General features: G+C 40.7%; 1 protein-coding gene across 1 annotated transcript in view; it reads right to left on the reverse strand.

Moving 5' to 3' along the window:
• The window catches only part of LOC128875329 (suppressor of lurcher protein 1), a 469,960-nt gene that overhangs the window by 31,431 nt on the left and 423,310 nt on the right, over positions 1 to 15,219 (reverse strand). The window contains exon 10 of the mRNA XM_054120827.1: positions 7,678 to 7,868. Coding sequence (XP_053976802.1) covers positions 7,678 to 7,868 — 191 coding nt within the window. The remainder of the gene's footprint in view (positions 1 to 7,677; positions 7,869 to 15,219) is intronic.

Consider the following 15,219-nt stretch of genomic DNA (forward strand, 5'->3'; position numbering starts at 1 on the left):
CTATATTCAAATTGATTCTTGGGGAAATTACGTGAGGAGTGGATAGGAAATTTTTGGAAAATTGTCGCAGCTTTGGAATTTCAGGGTAGCTTGCATATCGTTGAGGAAATATCATATATTCAGAATCGAATATCTATATACATTTGAAATGTATACAGTAATTTACAAACATTGATTTTTTTTCTATTTTACTATCCTCTGTTATGACATGATGTATACAGTCGCGATAAAATTATAGTCGCTCATGAAAATGCATATTTTAAATGCAAATGTGCACTTTTTCCCAAAGTATATAGAAATATGCACTGTTTTTGCTACTACATGAATGTCTGTTTCACGTGTCAAATATTTTAAACGTAATCGTCGTCACCCTAACGTCTTCATAATCGTCATCGATACCGTCTCCAATTCGATTGATAATAAATGTCGAGCCTATCGTAGCAACTGTAGTGAAAGTCGTCGAATTTATGTCAACACGGCGTCGCTATGACGTTCAACGCCTTAAATTAAGCGATGAGAACTCTCGTCGACAGCTGAAATCAAAGTTCTTTCGCAGTGAGAAAGTCGCGCGTTGAAACGCTTAATTTCTTGAGAAGTAGTATCGCGCTAGAGGCGCAGTGCACACGATAATTTATGAAAACTCTGGCGCTAATTAGGAGTTTTACTGTTCCGAGGAAACACGAAGTCTGCGCAGCCCCGTGTTTTCAAACAACATTAAAGGTTCTGCAATTAAGGAGCCAGTTTCAGAGCCAGAAAATACAGTTTGTGTGTTGATTATTGTCGCGAGATATCCTGACTAAGGAACGGTGACCTCGATTAATATAAGGATGGAGAAGGTTCAGTATGTGGCTTGAATTCAGGGGAGACAGAGTGTGAGAGACTATTAGGCTACTAGGAGTTGAGATTACGTATGAAGAGGCATATTGTCAGGATTTTATTTGAGAACACGTGGCTAGTTTGTAAAGAAGGAGGTAGCAGAGGTAAATATAAAGTTTCTGAAAATCTTCTGATCGCAATGGTTCTTCGTAACATGCAAGGATAGTTATTCATGATCCTGTTATTCATCCTAAGTTAAAGTACGATGACATATGATGGACCATACGGCCAAAGAATACTTCAGAAACACTCGGGCCGACTGTGACAATTGATGCATCGCAGTAAAAAGAGCTTACAGAGAATCTCCAAAGGCAGGCTGCGCGCAACGGGCGCAATTTCCATGCAGGTCAAACGCATACACTAGCCTTTCAAAGTTACCTTCCCGGGGCAATTAAGTTTACGATTGATACCCAACCATGCGGAAGAAACAGAATCTTCTCTGCTTTCGATCGTGAACCTCATTAGAACTTTGAATTGTCTATTAGCACTTCCTACGTTGCACCCTTATCACAATATTGTTATAGCTCGACAAGTTACATAAGATCCCTAAGGACGGAAACGCTGGAACTGTTCCTCCTCCTACCAGACGTCCACGCGGACCTGGTTCTCCACCTAGTTTCACGACGTTTATGCTACTCCAGATCGAACTCTATAGTATCATATTATTCAATTTTTTCATTAACAGTTTAACTAGGTACCACGTTTGAGATGTTCGATTTTAAATCCTCTAGCAATACAACTACTTCTTTTTTTAATAAATCAGATGCTAGTAGATAATTTTTGAATCTATGTCTATTCACTTGGTATCATCAAGCAAACAATCATCAGTCTCCTGTCCAAGTAAAAGGATAGTATATCTCCATGAAGTAAACTGTCCACCATTTTATCCATAGCTACTCAGATTCACGGGAGCAATTCCAAAGGCTCTTAAACCTGGCCTAGACACAAAGAAGCATCCATTTTGCCAGAGAAATGGTGGCATTACCAGGGGCAAACACAGCGCGGAGGCTTCTGCAGAAACGCTCCGGACGCGGCGGCTCCCCAAGAATATGACAACTGTTAATCATCCTATAAGACACTGGTATAAACAAGCCACCAGAAGCTGTAGACCGCTATGGTAATTAACCACGCTCCAGAGGGACGCGGAAGAAAGCCTCGGCTATACATAGCCTTACAGCGATTATCGCGGCAGATTAATGAACTAGCCAAGTCGCCCACGTTCTAGACCGGGAAGCATATTTCAGCTATTGCAGCCAGTTTTCACGTTTGCACTCTCAGAGCTGCAATCGATACATCGATTCATGGATATCCTCTTGACAACGCTTCGACCAGGAAGCTCTAGGAGGCGTATTAAATTCTGTGCAAGGAGATTTCGAGGGATTGAATAGTATCAGCCATCGCTGCGCGTCGGAGGCTTCTGGCGATGTACAATCGACTTCAGGCTTCGGGTATCGCCAATAGGCATACAACTCCACGTGGATTCTAGATCAGTCACATCACTTCTGCCTAAAAGAGTCAGCGAAACCAGGGAGTCGGGATCCTTTCTTTTCTGTGGACGTGACAGGTAGCCAATACGAATCTCTTACGTGGGAGTTACCCGACGTGAATCTGGGGATACGAGAACGGTTGAAATGGTACTTCACCGTCGGTTCGATGTTGTAGGTGCTGACCTACAATACGACGCTGTAGAATCCTGGTCGACATTCAGGAATGATCTTTATTAGGGCAGCTGATGGGAATTGTAACGGCAGGGATTATGTGTTAAGCAGCTTACATCGCCATATCGACTATACGTCCAGATACGGTATATTATCGAATATTAACTGAATCTCTCAGTCTCCCGCAGCTAATCACGTTTCATTAGAATCTCACAATGGGAATGGGAAGGTGGACGCGTTGTGGATGTCCTTTGTTGGATAACCGAAAAGAAGTTCACGACTTAATCTGTTAACTGCGGAATTTAGATTTAAATGATCTCCACAGACTACGGAGTTAAAATCAAGCAATGACGAATATGAACGTCGAACGCACTTAATTGGTTTAGGAGAATTAGATACGTGAACCTATCACGAGGGAATTCTTCTTTTGGCTAGTCATAAACTATGCACACTTAACGAATAAACTCTTGGAGTGTTTCGTATTTTATTTCCCGCAGAATGTTTTCTTTTTCAGAAAACAAGAAAAAAGAGGAACGAGCTACATTCTGTACAGCTGGAAAAATAGGAAAAGAGCAAAACGAGCTTTTATTTTTTGGAACATTTTCATATTTCGTAAACACCATACGTGGAAACCGGCTGGTTGTATATTCTCCTTGCGGAAAGCTTTATCCGTGCGTCCTTTCAGAATTACATTTTTTGATTCTCGTATCACGTTTATTTCGAGCAAATATGTATCTAAATCCCACTATCAGAATTAAAGACAAACGCTGGGTGCTTCTGAAATAGCACGTGCCCCAGTTCCACCGATTCCGTCAAAAGTGACCAGCAAATGACTTTCCACTCGCAGAAATCCACTCCGGACGCGAGTATCAGTTGCAATGGAACTTCGGGAGTACCCGTTCAAAAATTTCCCTCTCGAATGATGCTTTGAGTCGCGGCGTCAGCGCGCTCCGGAGATATTTTAATAGCTTTTGATTTCAATGACGGGACACGCGCTGTCTTGGAAATAACTTCGAAATCCAGTTATGAACGCTTTGAGCCCTCGAGACGAGAGAAGTCCAGCTTTTTCACGGACGATATCCGCGCTTTGAAGTTTCCCCACGGGGAGGGATATCCTACCATAGCAATTAAAGGGAAACTTTTTATCGTTAGCCGTGCCTCGTTTCCACGGCTCGAGCCAACGGAGGTTGACTCCCGTCTCAAACGAGGAACTTTCGACGCCGCAGATTCTCTTTTCTGCCGCTGTGAATAGGACCAAATCCGTTTGTTCGCGTTTCAATTACGCGATAATAGGTGCCTCGTTCAGTTCGCGGAACTTGAGGGTGGAACAACACTCGCGCAGAAGCTAGAGATAGTCGCCGCGGAGCCGACATTGCAAACTTCTCTCTTAAAATTAACACGGCACCCGATATGCGCGCGCGCGCGCGCTCTTCGCTTTTTGCGTACTCTTAACCGTTCCGCGCTTTCCATTCTTCCGCGGACGAACTTCGGAACGTTGAGAAACTTGTCCAATCAAGCGACGAACGGATTCGGTAAATAATCATGCGGTGGAATGACGCGGAACTTTCCGCGATCTTGATGCGAGATCCTTTCGTCAACTGACACTCAAAGGGATTTACTTGTGCGCGGAGGGATGTGAAAAGGATTCGCGTGGCGTCTATCGTGACATGAAATTTGGTACAGAGTGTAGAATTATTAAGGTGCATCTGTCATAAAATTAATATTGTTTTGGATATTCAGCTACTGAAGTATTATTATTTGACCTTGTTTGACCTTGGCTGAACTTTTTCTTCTCCACGTAGATTTTCCAAGATATAAAACTTACGTAAAGGATGGGAGTGTAAAATGAGATGCAGAGCGAAATGAAAGTGCGAGAGGAACGGTATAACTGTATATTCGTGGCTTTAGAAATACAAGCATGTTACTTTATATACTTAAATGAAACTCATCGTAGATAAATCATTTTTTCTTAAATTTGCATGTAAATCAATGTCACTTAAACTACATCATTCAGTATTAAAGAATTGATTTGTCTCCACGAATCACGTTGTAAACAAATCATGTAATAAGAGGGTTATTTCTCACAACACGAATTCGATGTAAAATGACACGGATCAAACGCTACTCCGGGAAACCCATATCCTCCTACACGCCTCTCGTACAAAACACCACTAATTAACCGCATTATCCCGAAACCATGTTGTAACAGAATTACCCAACACAACAGTTAATTTCCTCTATTCGATATCAAAATCATGTTCTACGAATTCGGTCTCCTAGAACACGTCTAGTTCGTGCAATTTTATCCCTGAAACCGTGAAGTAACAGGTATGCCACACGGGCTACGATGCGAGTGATCCGTGTTGTACGAGGGTTACGTCGTACAACGCTCGTCGAATGTACCAAAGTGTACAGAACTGACCCTCCCCTCTGGCCTTGTCTGTCCTGCCCCATTCCGGCTCGGCAGCTTCCCTTCGTTCACTCGGTAAATTCAGATATTGTCAGTGCCATAAATCGGTTCGATGTGCTCGACTAAAGATAGACGATACGCATCATTGAGAATAAGTTATTGGTATAGGACGTGTTCGGGACGTAACATCGGAACATGACGTACGGTCTTATATACGCGAGGAGCGTCTGCCGCAGTCCGGCCCTTTCTCCTGCGTGCCTACGTCCCGTCAAAATTTCAATTTCCGTTGAGCATTCTATCGTGATAGCAATGTGTCTCTCTTCGTACGGCCGTTTATCATCCGCAGGCGAGGTTCAGATTGCAGCGTGCACGTTGGAATGCCCGGGCTGCAGAACAAATGGATCGCGAAGTGTGTTTGTCTTTATACCCCCGGAAAGATTCAGCGTTGCGCGCGCGCCGGGGTTCGGGCACGATGTACACGGAACCACGGTAACTGGCAATACAAGCGACGATATTTGAACGTTCTATGTGAAAAAGTGAATCGAAAATATGCAATAAAGTTTTTCAATGCGGGCCTTTACAGAATTAAAGCTAACGCGTTTTATGTTTAATTTCGGGTTGAAAATTTATATAAACGGCTTCTTTTTGGAGGTTTCTGTATTAAAAATTCTATATAATGTTTTTGTTTTATAAAATACAAAAATATATCTCACGAATAGATTCTTGTTAATAGTATTCCTTACCAGTCTTATCTTTTTGAACCTACCTACAATAAAACTTTTACATAATTTGAACACTCTTCATGTTCATACTTTATTTCAAGAAATTCAATAATTCGTTTTATGAATTTATCTTACAATTAATTATTAGTAATAATTTTCTACACAACAGCAAAGAGTGACCAATTGAAGTCGATGTTGTCAATTAATAACACGAACACAACGTTTCAAACCCGCTGTCTTTATCCTCGATTTTCGTTTTATTTTGGCCTACAGAATCATCCTTTGAAGTTGTTAAATGTGGGTGGTAAACGCCCAGTACGTACCACGTTTCGAAACTCAAAAATTCGTATCTTTCGGATTCTCTCTACGCAGGAAACGAGTTGGTCACGGAGGCGGGGATTGGAGAGGGGGGGATCGACAGATAACGCGCCAGGGGTCGAATTTAAAAGCACGGGGCGAAATCGGACGGGATTAAGCTACGGGTTACAAGTTCGGTCCATTGCGAATATTCCGCCCGACTGCGGAAGCGTTTTGATGCCGAAACTTTTCTACCATTTGGTGGAAAACATTCGAAGATTGCAGTGTTTAGAACTCGAACGGAAAGGAGTTGGGAAAGAAGGAACGAAGGGAAACGGAGAGGAGGTAAAGACGTTGCAACTCCTGCATACTGAATTTACTACCCTCGAATTTCTTATTTAGCGAATAAAAGAGAACGCTTCTGGTAAAAATATTTCGATATTCTTCCAGCAATCTTGTATGCGCCAAAAATTATGCAAATGACCTAATTCAATATTTTCTATTATCTTTTTTCATATTACTTTAATGCAATTAAAGATAGTCCGATTGTGGTCGTGTTTGGACTCATTTTCATCGAGTAAATCTCATTAATATATTGATAACGATACGATATTCATTTTTAGTGTTCTTATAAAAATTAGTTAAATTTTTTTTAAACACTTTTGTTCCCTTTGAAGATATTATTGGGAACTTGATAGCACCTGTAGCCCCAGGGGTCTACAGAACCTTAATCAGTCGCTGCCTATACCCCCTTTCGAGTTAATTGGAGTTCCCAATTTTGTCACTTGAAAGCAGGAATTACTGCATATTGAAAACGTGTTCTCAAAGTATCGTGTTATCTACACCTGGGGGGTTTCCTCTACGTGGCTTGTACCGAGGCCTCCTTCAAGGTACTGCAAATATAAAAATGTGATCTTGTTCGAAACTGCGAAAAGGTTCGCTCCTAACTTTTATCGAGCATCATGCTCAGGAGCTTTACATATTTCATGGACATTTTGTTCTTTTTCACTTGTCCAAACATTCGGCACGATGTTTCAAGACGTGTATGAATATCAAAGGTAAGTTTGAGAAATGTGATCGATGAAAAACCCATTATTCTTTGAATTTCGTGATTGAAGATGCTTATATAGGTTTCTATCGACTCTTTCTGCAAACCCTGTTTATTTTTCTATCTCTTTTGTAACAAATTTAGAGAAGTCCTTTATTTGATTGTTGAGAACAAACTTCTTGATTGGGTTAATACATTTCCAAGAAATTTGTTTCAGTAATACTTGTATGGATGGAACTTGTTCATTCGCTAAAGAGGATTGTCCGTAATTGTGCTATTGTTCTTGAGGTTCTATTCTAAGTTTCATAATTTACAAAGGGTATTACCCAAGCTTCCAGTACCGATTGTGTTTTCCTTCTAATCTGTTGTTAAGCTCACGTGTCCGAGAAGTATATTTTTTATTTGCTTCTAATCTAGAATCTAAAGGTTATTTTAGACTGCGTGCAAAACAATCCTTTAAAATTTTAACAAGTGCCATTAAAAAATTCTTGAAACATGTTTTTGGAAAAACTATTATTTTGAAACGACAGTTGCGTGAATTATAATTTTTGATTTCCTTTTGCTTTCGGATAGAGATATGTATGATGTAATATTATTTGAAATTATGAACTCTGTAATTACGTCACAGGTGTGTGCAGCAGGGCGATAAATTTAAATTGTACTCACTTTCTGTGAAGGAATACACCGCTTTGAAACCTCGAGAGTGACGCGACGACGTGACACCGTGAAATTCCAACGAAAGTCGCAGCCCACTGCTCATGATAGGTCGTAATGGCATTTCGCCGCAAAACGAGTCAATTTTCTCCTTTTTGCCGTCTATATACACGTATGCCATTAATGAGTCCACGCCTTTGCATCTGAAATTAAAAATAATACTTTCCATTAATGCACTTAATCTTCCATTAAGGAAATAAGGCTTGAGAAGGACTCCTTTAATAATTCGCATTCGAATGATAAGAGTATACTCATAGTTTCATAATAACATTTGTCTTCCATGAAATATTTCAGAAGGGGGAACGTCCCATCAAAATAATTAGTTTCAGTTCACGATAAATCCAGTTCCACCTTCGTGCAAAGTGATTAAACACGATATTAAAGCGATTCGATTAGTCGCTACTATTTTAATAAACGAAAACTATGCTAAAGAGTAATTGCGTCAACGGCAGTTACCGTCGTTCCAATTAACGTAATTGGATGAATTATCTATGAACCGAAACGGAAGAAAAACGCGAAAATTTCTCCACTTTGAACGGTCTACGGTTGTTTTAGGACGAACTTGATCGCAACATGTTCGATGTATAAATTTAACATAAAATAATTACAACATGTAAACGTTGGAAATTGTATTTTCAGATTACGCCAACGACGCACGCGTGGATTATGCATATGATAATTCGATATACAATTTGTGATTATGGGGAGAGATTAAATTCTTATTGATAATTATTTCTAGGCAGGTTGGGACTGCGAAATGGAATAGCTTGTAGTGCTATCGCGGGACGAAGGTAAAACGAGCAGAAATTGTGTTTTCGTTCTACCTCGACCATTTTCTATTATCCTCATCAAGTTGAAATTTATGTAATCACAAATAAGAGTATTTGAAATTCTAATTAGAATTTGGTGTCTTAACACCGTATCGTAAACTCCCGTTGTACATTGAGTTCAAACAGATCTTGATCAGTAATGGGTTTCAGGATCTGCGGGTCGGGTTTCCCGAAATTAGGAACTTGTACGAGTATCCCAAATTGCATACTTGCGTTTCCCACGTAATAGTGGTTCGTGAAACCAGTACACAGCTTGTACTTAGAATTCAGCAAGTTACCGAAAAATTCACGGATGTCCCCCGCTCGCTCATAACTATCTCCGAGATCTCGAAGTGAGACAAACTTTGGCCACCAAGACTTTGTTAAAACCAGCAGCAAAATCAGAACATGCACGAACTTCGATGGAACTGTTTCGTGTCCCGCCAGAACGTGCCTGGGATTTCATTGCGGCATCGAACCGCGAATATTTCAGGCGCGGGAACACTTTGGAACACTTAGAATAGAACTTGCTACGCAATGCTCGATGCTATCAATCTATCATGTCTCTCAGCCTGAGACTGACACTATTTCAATCCAATTTAATTTTGTTTCTATTCCTATACTATTTTCCCAGATGTCCGTCAAGTGAATTAAACTACTTTCCTCGTTATTATTCGAGTAGCTTCCGTTTGGTGTTGTTAATCATCTCTCTCCCCCTTCCTTTTTGGACGAGCAGCGAGCCTCAGAGTTGAAACGTAATTTAATCACTTATATCTACCTGTAACGGTCAGTATTATTTTCGCGTATCCTTCAATTACGAGGGAAGTTAACGACGTCAATTCGTAGACCGTTAAAACTACACGAGGAGCGCGAACATACAGAGTTTAATTAATAAACTTTGACCAGTTTTTTGTTTTTTATTGGTTGTTCCAGGCTAGAGGATACGGTTCGAACGTGCCGACTCCGCGAAACTTTTGATTTTCCCGGAGAAATATACAGCCACGCGCGCGCACTCGCGTCAAAGCAACCGTAAATCGGCGTAATATTCTGAAATACTTCGCCGGTGAGTGCAGCGTACAAATTACTTTTCGATACGCCGACGAAACAGGCCAGTGGCGTTGTTTGATCGACTTTATACATATGCATTCGCGATATCGCGTTTCGTTTCACGCTTCCGAGTATATACTCGCATAAACACAGGATTTGTTTGAAAAATGTGGACCCGCGCGGGTACACGGTACCACTCGGGGAACAGCGAAACGAGTTTATGTCAACGCAGGAAGAGATAATGGGAGCCGCGTAACAGGGTCACGAATGAAATAACACGCATGCTTAATATTCGCTTGTGTTTACAATTTTCGTGGTCGTTAGTGGCGAGATGGGTTTTTGGATATCGTGGATGCGTTAATTTGAGAAATTCATTTCTTCGTGTTGAGACATTGGAGGAATTGTTGGGGCGGGTTTGAGACTTTTTGAGAAATAACGGTCATAATAAAGAATTAATATTTAATATGCCATCAAAAATTATTATGTAGGTATTGATAAATTCTAGAATACAGGTGTTGATTTAAACTGTACATTACATTTGGGAAATTCACTCAATGGATATGGAATAAAATGGATATAATTTATAAATATTGTACTGACGAAATTAAGCAGAGCAGAGAAATGCAATTGAAACATTTATAGGTATTGCCTTTGTTATTATTTGTTCCTCTTTTTGCATTTCATATTGATTAAACAATTGTTCGTAAAATACCGGAATGTAGCATGGTTAATAAAAGTAATATTTTTATTTTATAAGCAATTCATGTCCTATTTTTATATTATACGTAACAGTTGATTGCAGAAACGATTGTCCAAAACAACATGTAATTATTCCAAGCAGACGATGAAGAGAAAATTTGGAACAATTACGTGAGAAGAAACGTAAATGTAGGGAGAAGGTAGTAATAACACAGTGAAGGGGCGACTAATAAGAGAAACATCAAATTTTGCCTACTTCACTCGTGGAATCGCGTACAGTGAGTGTACCTTTACCAGTGCAGGGATGATTGAGCAAATTATTCAGAATTCCCCAACATTGAAAAGGATGCGGCTGAAAAAGCAGCCCTCTTAATCCGTACTCCACTTCTTTTTGTACCAAATTACGGCTTCGTCTTGGCTACTAGGTAATAAAACACGAAAATATATTCCGACGGTAGCCTACACGAAAAGAAAGAATTTTTTCGTGGTCCAAATAGCGGAATTGGTTGATTCCAGATGAAAGAAAATACGACTGTGTTTTATCATTCATTTTCATTGTGGCAGAATTTATTTTTAAAGCTAACCAAACTGCGGATGACAACTTTTTTGAAACGTGCAATCCCAGATTTGAATACAGGCGTAGCAATGGAAGTGCTCGAATAACAAACATTTATTTTCAGAAAGAAACAACAATTTTTGAACTCGTTCAAAGTTTGATAAGTTCGTTTTACTTTTTTATTTTGAATTAATAATGTTTAAAATATAAGGAGATTTTAATTACAATACTTCGTAAAGGTATGATACTTAGACACATGTCAAACTTGACGTAATTGATAAGAATCGATGCGGTAATGGCGTGTCGCATATAGTTTGAAGACATTCCTTAGGACAGTTTGTTACAAGAGTATCAATTTCAAACGTAAATGCACCCCATGGTATCAAAACACGTCTCAATTTCGTCCCCGGTTCGAGATAATAAGGTTACCCTCTATAACATAGTACCACATTGTGTCGAGTCCCTCTTGTAGCATACTCGAACGTTATAGAACTTCGATACTCTAATAGTGACTTAACAGTGCATACTAAGAAAAAATATACATGTCAATTATTAACGAATGGAGCACTGGATATCTCTCGATTTATCTTTAACCATAACTTTGTCAGAAGATTGTCTATGTAATTAAATGTAATTTATATTTAAAAAATTATATGATCGTTTTCTCAATTATCGTTATCAACATTCGTCCGTGTCCAGGTGTGAACTATCAGTTTTTGCGACGGCGATCATCTTGGAGAAGAACTCCTGAACCGCAGATTTTAAATAAGGAAATTGTTCCTCGAGATCTCCCACTTTAGATTCGTTGATCTTGTTCCCTTCTTTGTGTAACATCTCAAGTTTGATTAATCTTGATCTTAAGAATCTGTTCCGTTATTTAAATCCTGAGTGCCAGGAGCTCTGGCGTAATCTAACCACTGGAAAAGAAATTGATGAGTTTATGGTTTATGATTAATTCTAACCGTAAAAATGCAATAATATTTGTAATCTATCCTAACGTCAATTTTATTGTCTTTGAATATAATGCGCGATTCGTCAGCTTGTTTCAACGTTTGTATTTAATTCCTATTTAAAAACAGAATCGATAACAAATTCTCAGCATCGCGAAGTTTCTCGAATTTATTTTTACGCCCTATAGCGATAGGAGGGTTCGTTAAAATGGTCCAGCGCGTAGCGAAACAGCGAGACGAGATCGTGGACCCAGGAGCCATACTAAATTTTCGCGCGCCACCGCGATCACCGAACCGACTATAATAAGTACGAATGTTGCGTAAAGCCTGGACTGGCAAAAACGACGCTACAAAAGACCTATAACTTCTTTCGCGGGCGGGGAATTTCTCATGCCGTCAAAGGAAGTGCGTTCGAAGATATATCGTGGTTTCAGAATTATTCCTAGTTCTTTTACCCCCCCCCCCCCAACCCCACCGTTTAACGACACAATTTGTATGCGCGAACCGGACGTTGAGGGTGCATTAATTGCAGGAGTTAAATTAAAGATAACGAATCGAACTAATTCCAAAGGGGCCGCACTGTTTCTTCTCTCATCGGGTATCGTGTCTCTCCAAGTTGGCTGGCTCTTTCAATTCGCATGAAATTAATTTTGGAATTGCTTCAGGATCCCGTGAAATAAGGAGTGTGCTAAATAAATTTGTGACGTTTATTACAATTTTATTATTGTATCAAGTACTAGGTCGTCCCAAAAGTTTGTGCCACTTCTACTTCTGCTACTCAAATTACGATACTCATTTTACGATACTTTCTCACCTTTCTGACGTAGTCATTGCACCGTCACTGTAACATTTCTGTAGTTTTCTTTATTAAATATTGACACAGTCCTCGGTACGAACTTATGCGATGACCTAATATTACGCAGGATTCAAAACTATTCTGTATTGTGTACTAATATTAAAAATATGGCCTCTCAACATAAATTCCCGGGGATAGATAGAGACAAATCCCAGAGCTTCTCGCGCAAGCGAGGCGAACTTCCTGCCATCAGTCCTCACCGTGCCGCCTAAGTCGCAAATTTCCTCGAATATGTTAATGCCTTGCCCGGGGCGCCCCCCCCCGCGTCGCGAGAATAAATTGGATCGAAGGCTGGCCGTAATTTACAGCAGATATTATCGACGAACGTTGCAAGCAGGGATGTTCGTCAAGAGAGACGCGACGAGCACGAACGCGCGACTGTTTAACACGGGATTCATCGGCGCGTTATTATCTCGAATTTTCACTGAGCGTTCGTCCTACTTCCAGAGACGAACCCTGGAATACCGAAGCCTTCTGCAGGCTTCCTGTTCATCGCGCAGGAATGGTTAATCGTCAAGATGGCGGCTGATCTTCAGCAGGAAGGCGTTTCGTTTGATTAAAAAGTCTGTTTTCGACACGTTCGGCTCTTGTTTGGTTCAGATAGTCACTCATGCGAGGAACGTTAAGGAGTGCATAGACGTTCAACGTTGTGTGGTATTCAAATGCTGGTATCTGGTATTAGGATCTTCTGTGTCACTGATAAAACTGTTTTATGTGTGTGTTTTATTATACATATGACAAATGTCGTTTGAATGAACGAAACTTTGGGGTTTCTTCTATTCATTCTCAGTCTTTAGATATTTGGAACATGAACATTTGGGGAAATTGTACAGCGAAGGGTTGCTTTATTTCTAATATACATTCCCCATATTTAAGATCGTCAACATCTTTAATAGTTACTAGAGACTTTCTCTGGTAAGACTCAATGGCTCAAAAGCATTCGGACATGTGTCGACTAATTTTCAATATAAACTTCCCGGGTCAAAGATGATCAACATTCATGAAAGGCGAGTGGGGTCGTACCCCGTTCCACTCCCATCACCAGCTGTCACCAGGGGTACTAGGACTGCTGGACCAGTCGACTAACTTTACGGTTGTCCTCTGTGTCTCTCTACGTCCACCTCCGTCCTTCTCCCGTACCTATTGCTCCTGTTCCTCATACACAGTCGCGCACGTCGCGGACGCACGTCGGCGACGCGTGGCGTAAAACATATTCAATGGAAAAACTTTTCATTTCCCCGACAAAAGAAGCTTCACCTGGGGGACCACCGTGCATTTCCATTCGCTACTGATTTCACGTCCTGTTAGAAACACAGAAATCAAGATGCATTTTTCCCGCAACGACGCCCGCGCCGGCTGCCAAGAGCCCTACCTACGCGTATTGTCCAATTTCATATTCAACATTCGCGACACTGGCACATAACTTTCAGCAATAACTCGACGGCCAGACATTCTTCAATCGTGACCTTCGTTTTTACGTTGGAACTCCCGGCGTTGAAATTCCGTTGCGCTCCCGCGAGCACCCCTGTTTCTGTCTCGCGTTGCTCCGCGCCACTCCACCCTCCCCGCGGCTTCGTTACGACTTTTTCCCGCCCTTCGCTTTGTTTCTCGGCACTCGTTGCTTTCTATGAGAAATATTGCGCCCCCGATGTCGGAGGCCCGCTTAAAACCTCAGGGAGGCACTAAGTCGCGCGGCCAATTCAGAGTTGTCGGGCCCCTTTGGAACTGTGCCATTGACGTTGCTCGGGAAACTAATTTTAACACGAAATATTAACCCACTATCGCGTAAATTTTCTTTCCTTTCGGGGTAGAAAGTACTTTGTTATTTCTCTGGAATTATTTTACACTGGACACTTGTATATTTTATAGAAGAAACTGTACACCAAGGATTGAAAACGATAATTTGTCTGTGGGTAGGTTTAATGTTAAGGTAGGTGTTAAGTAAAAATAGGATAAAGTTCTGGCTTGTAAAGAACAAAATTGTTTCAAATATGCATTCAATTTTACAACAAGAGATGACTAGCTATTATAAAAGGAGACCGCAAGTAGCGGAGCAAGGGGAGTAGGTCCGCCTGTGGTCAGAATCGCTCCTAAACCAATACATTAGCAACTCCAATGCTCCCTCAGCTCCTTATGCGGACGGTTTTCATCATGAAAAAAAAATCCAGGAAAAATTATTCAGATTTAACAAAACTCCTAAAACCACCTATATATTATCAACAATTTTTTATTATTATTAAATGATCCCTATGGTCCAACCATATTAAGTTTCCATTACTTTCCATGGTATTTCTATTGTAACTTCCACGTTAGCTTTACATTGTTCTATCTGGACAAACGTAGCCCAACACTTGGCTGCCCAATTTTAACAAGCGAATGTACAATTCTCGACCCACGGTGGAGCGGAGTTGTCGATCGAATGACGCCATAGAAAGAGTATTATTGCGTGCGCATTCGTGTAACGTGACGTGCACGAACGACTGTGTGCATCGGAATGAATGCACACCGAGGACCATGAATGTTAGGGCGTGTGTGACGTTCAAGGAAAATTTCGACCAATCCATTCGGATGATTGGA

Source organism: Hylaeus volcanicus, chromosome 4, assembly GCF_026283585.1.
Source record: "Hylaeus volcanicus isolate JK05 chromosome 4, UHH_iyHylVolc1.0_haploid, whole genome shotgun sequence".
Classification (NCBI taxonomy): Eukaryota; Metazoa; Arthropoda; class Insecta; order Hymenoptera; family Colletidae; genus Hylaeus; species Hylaeus volcanicus.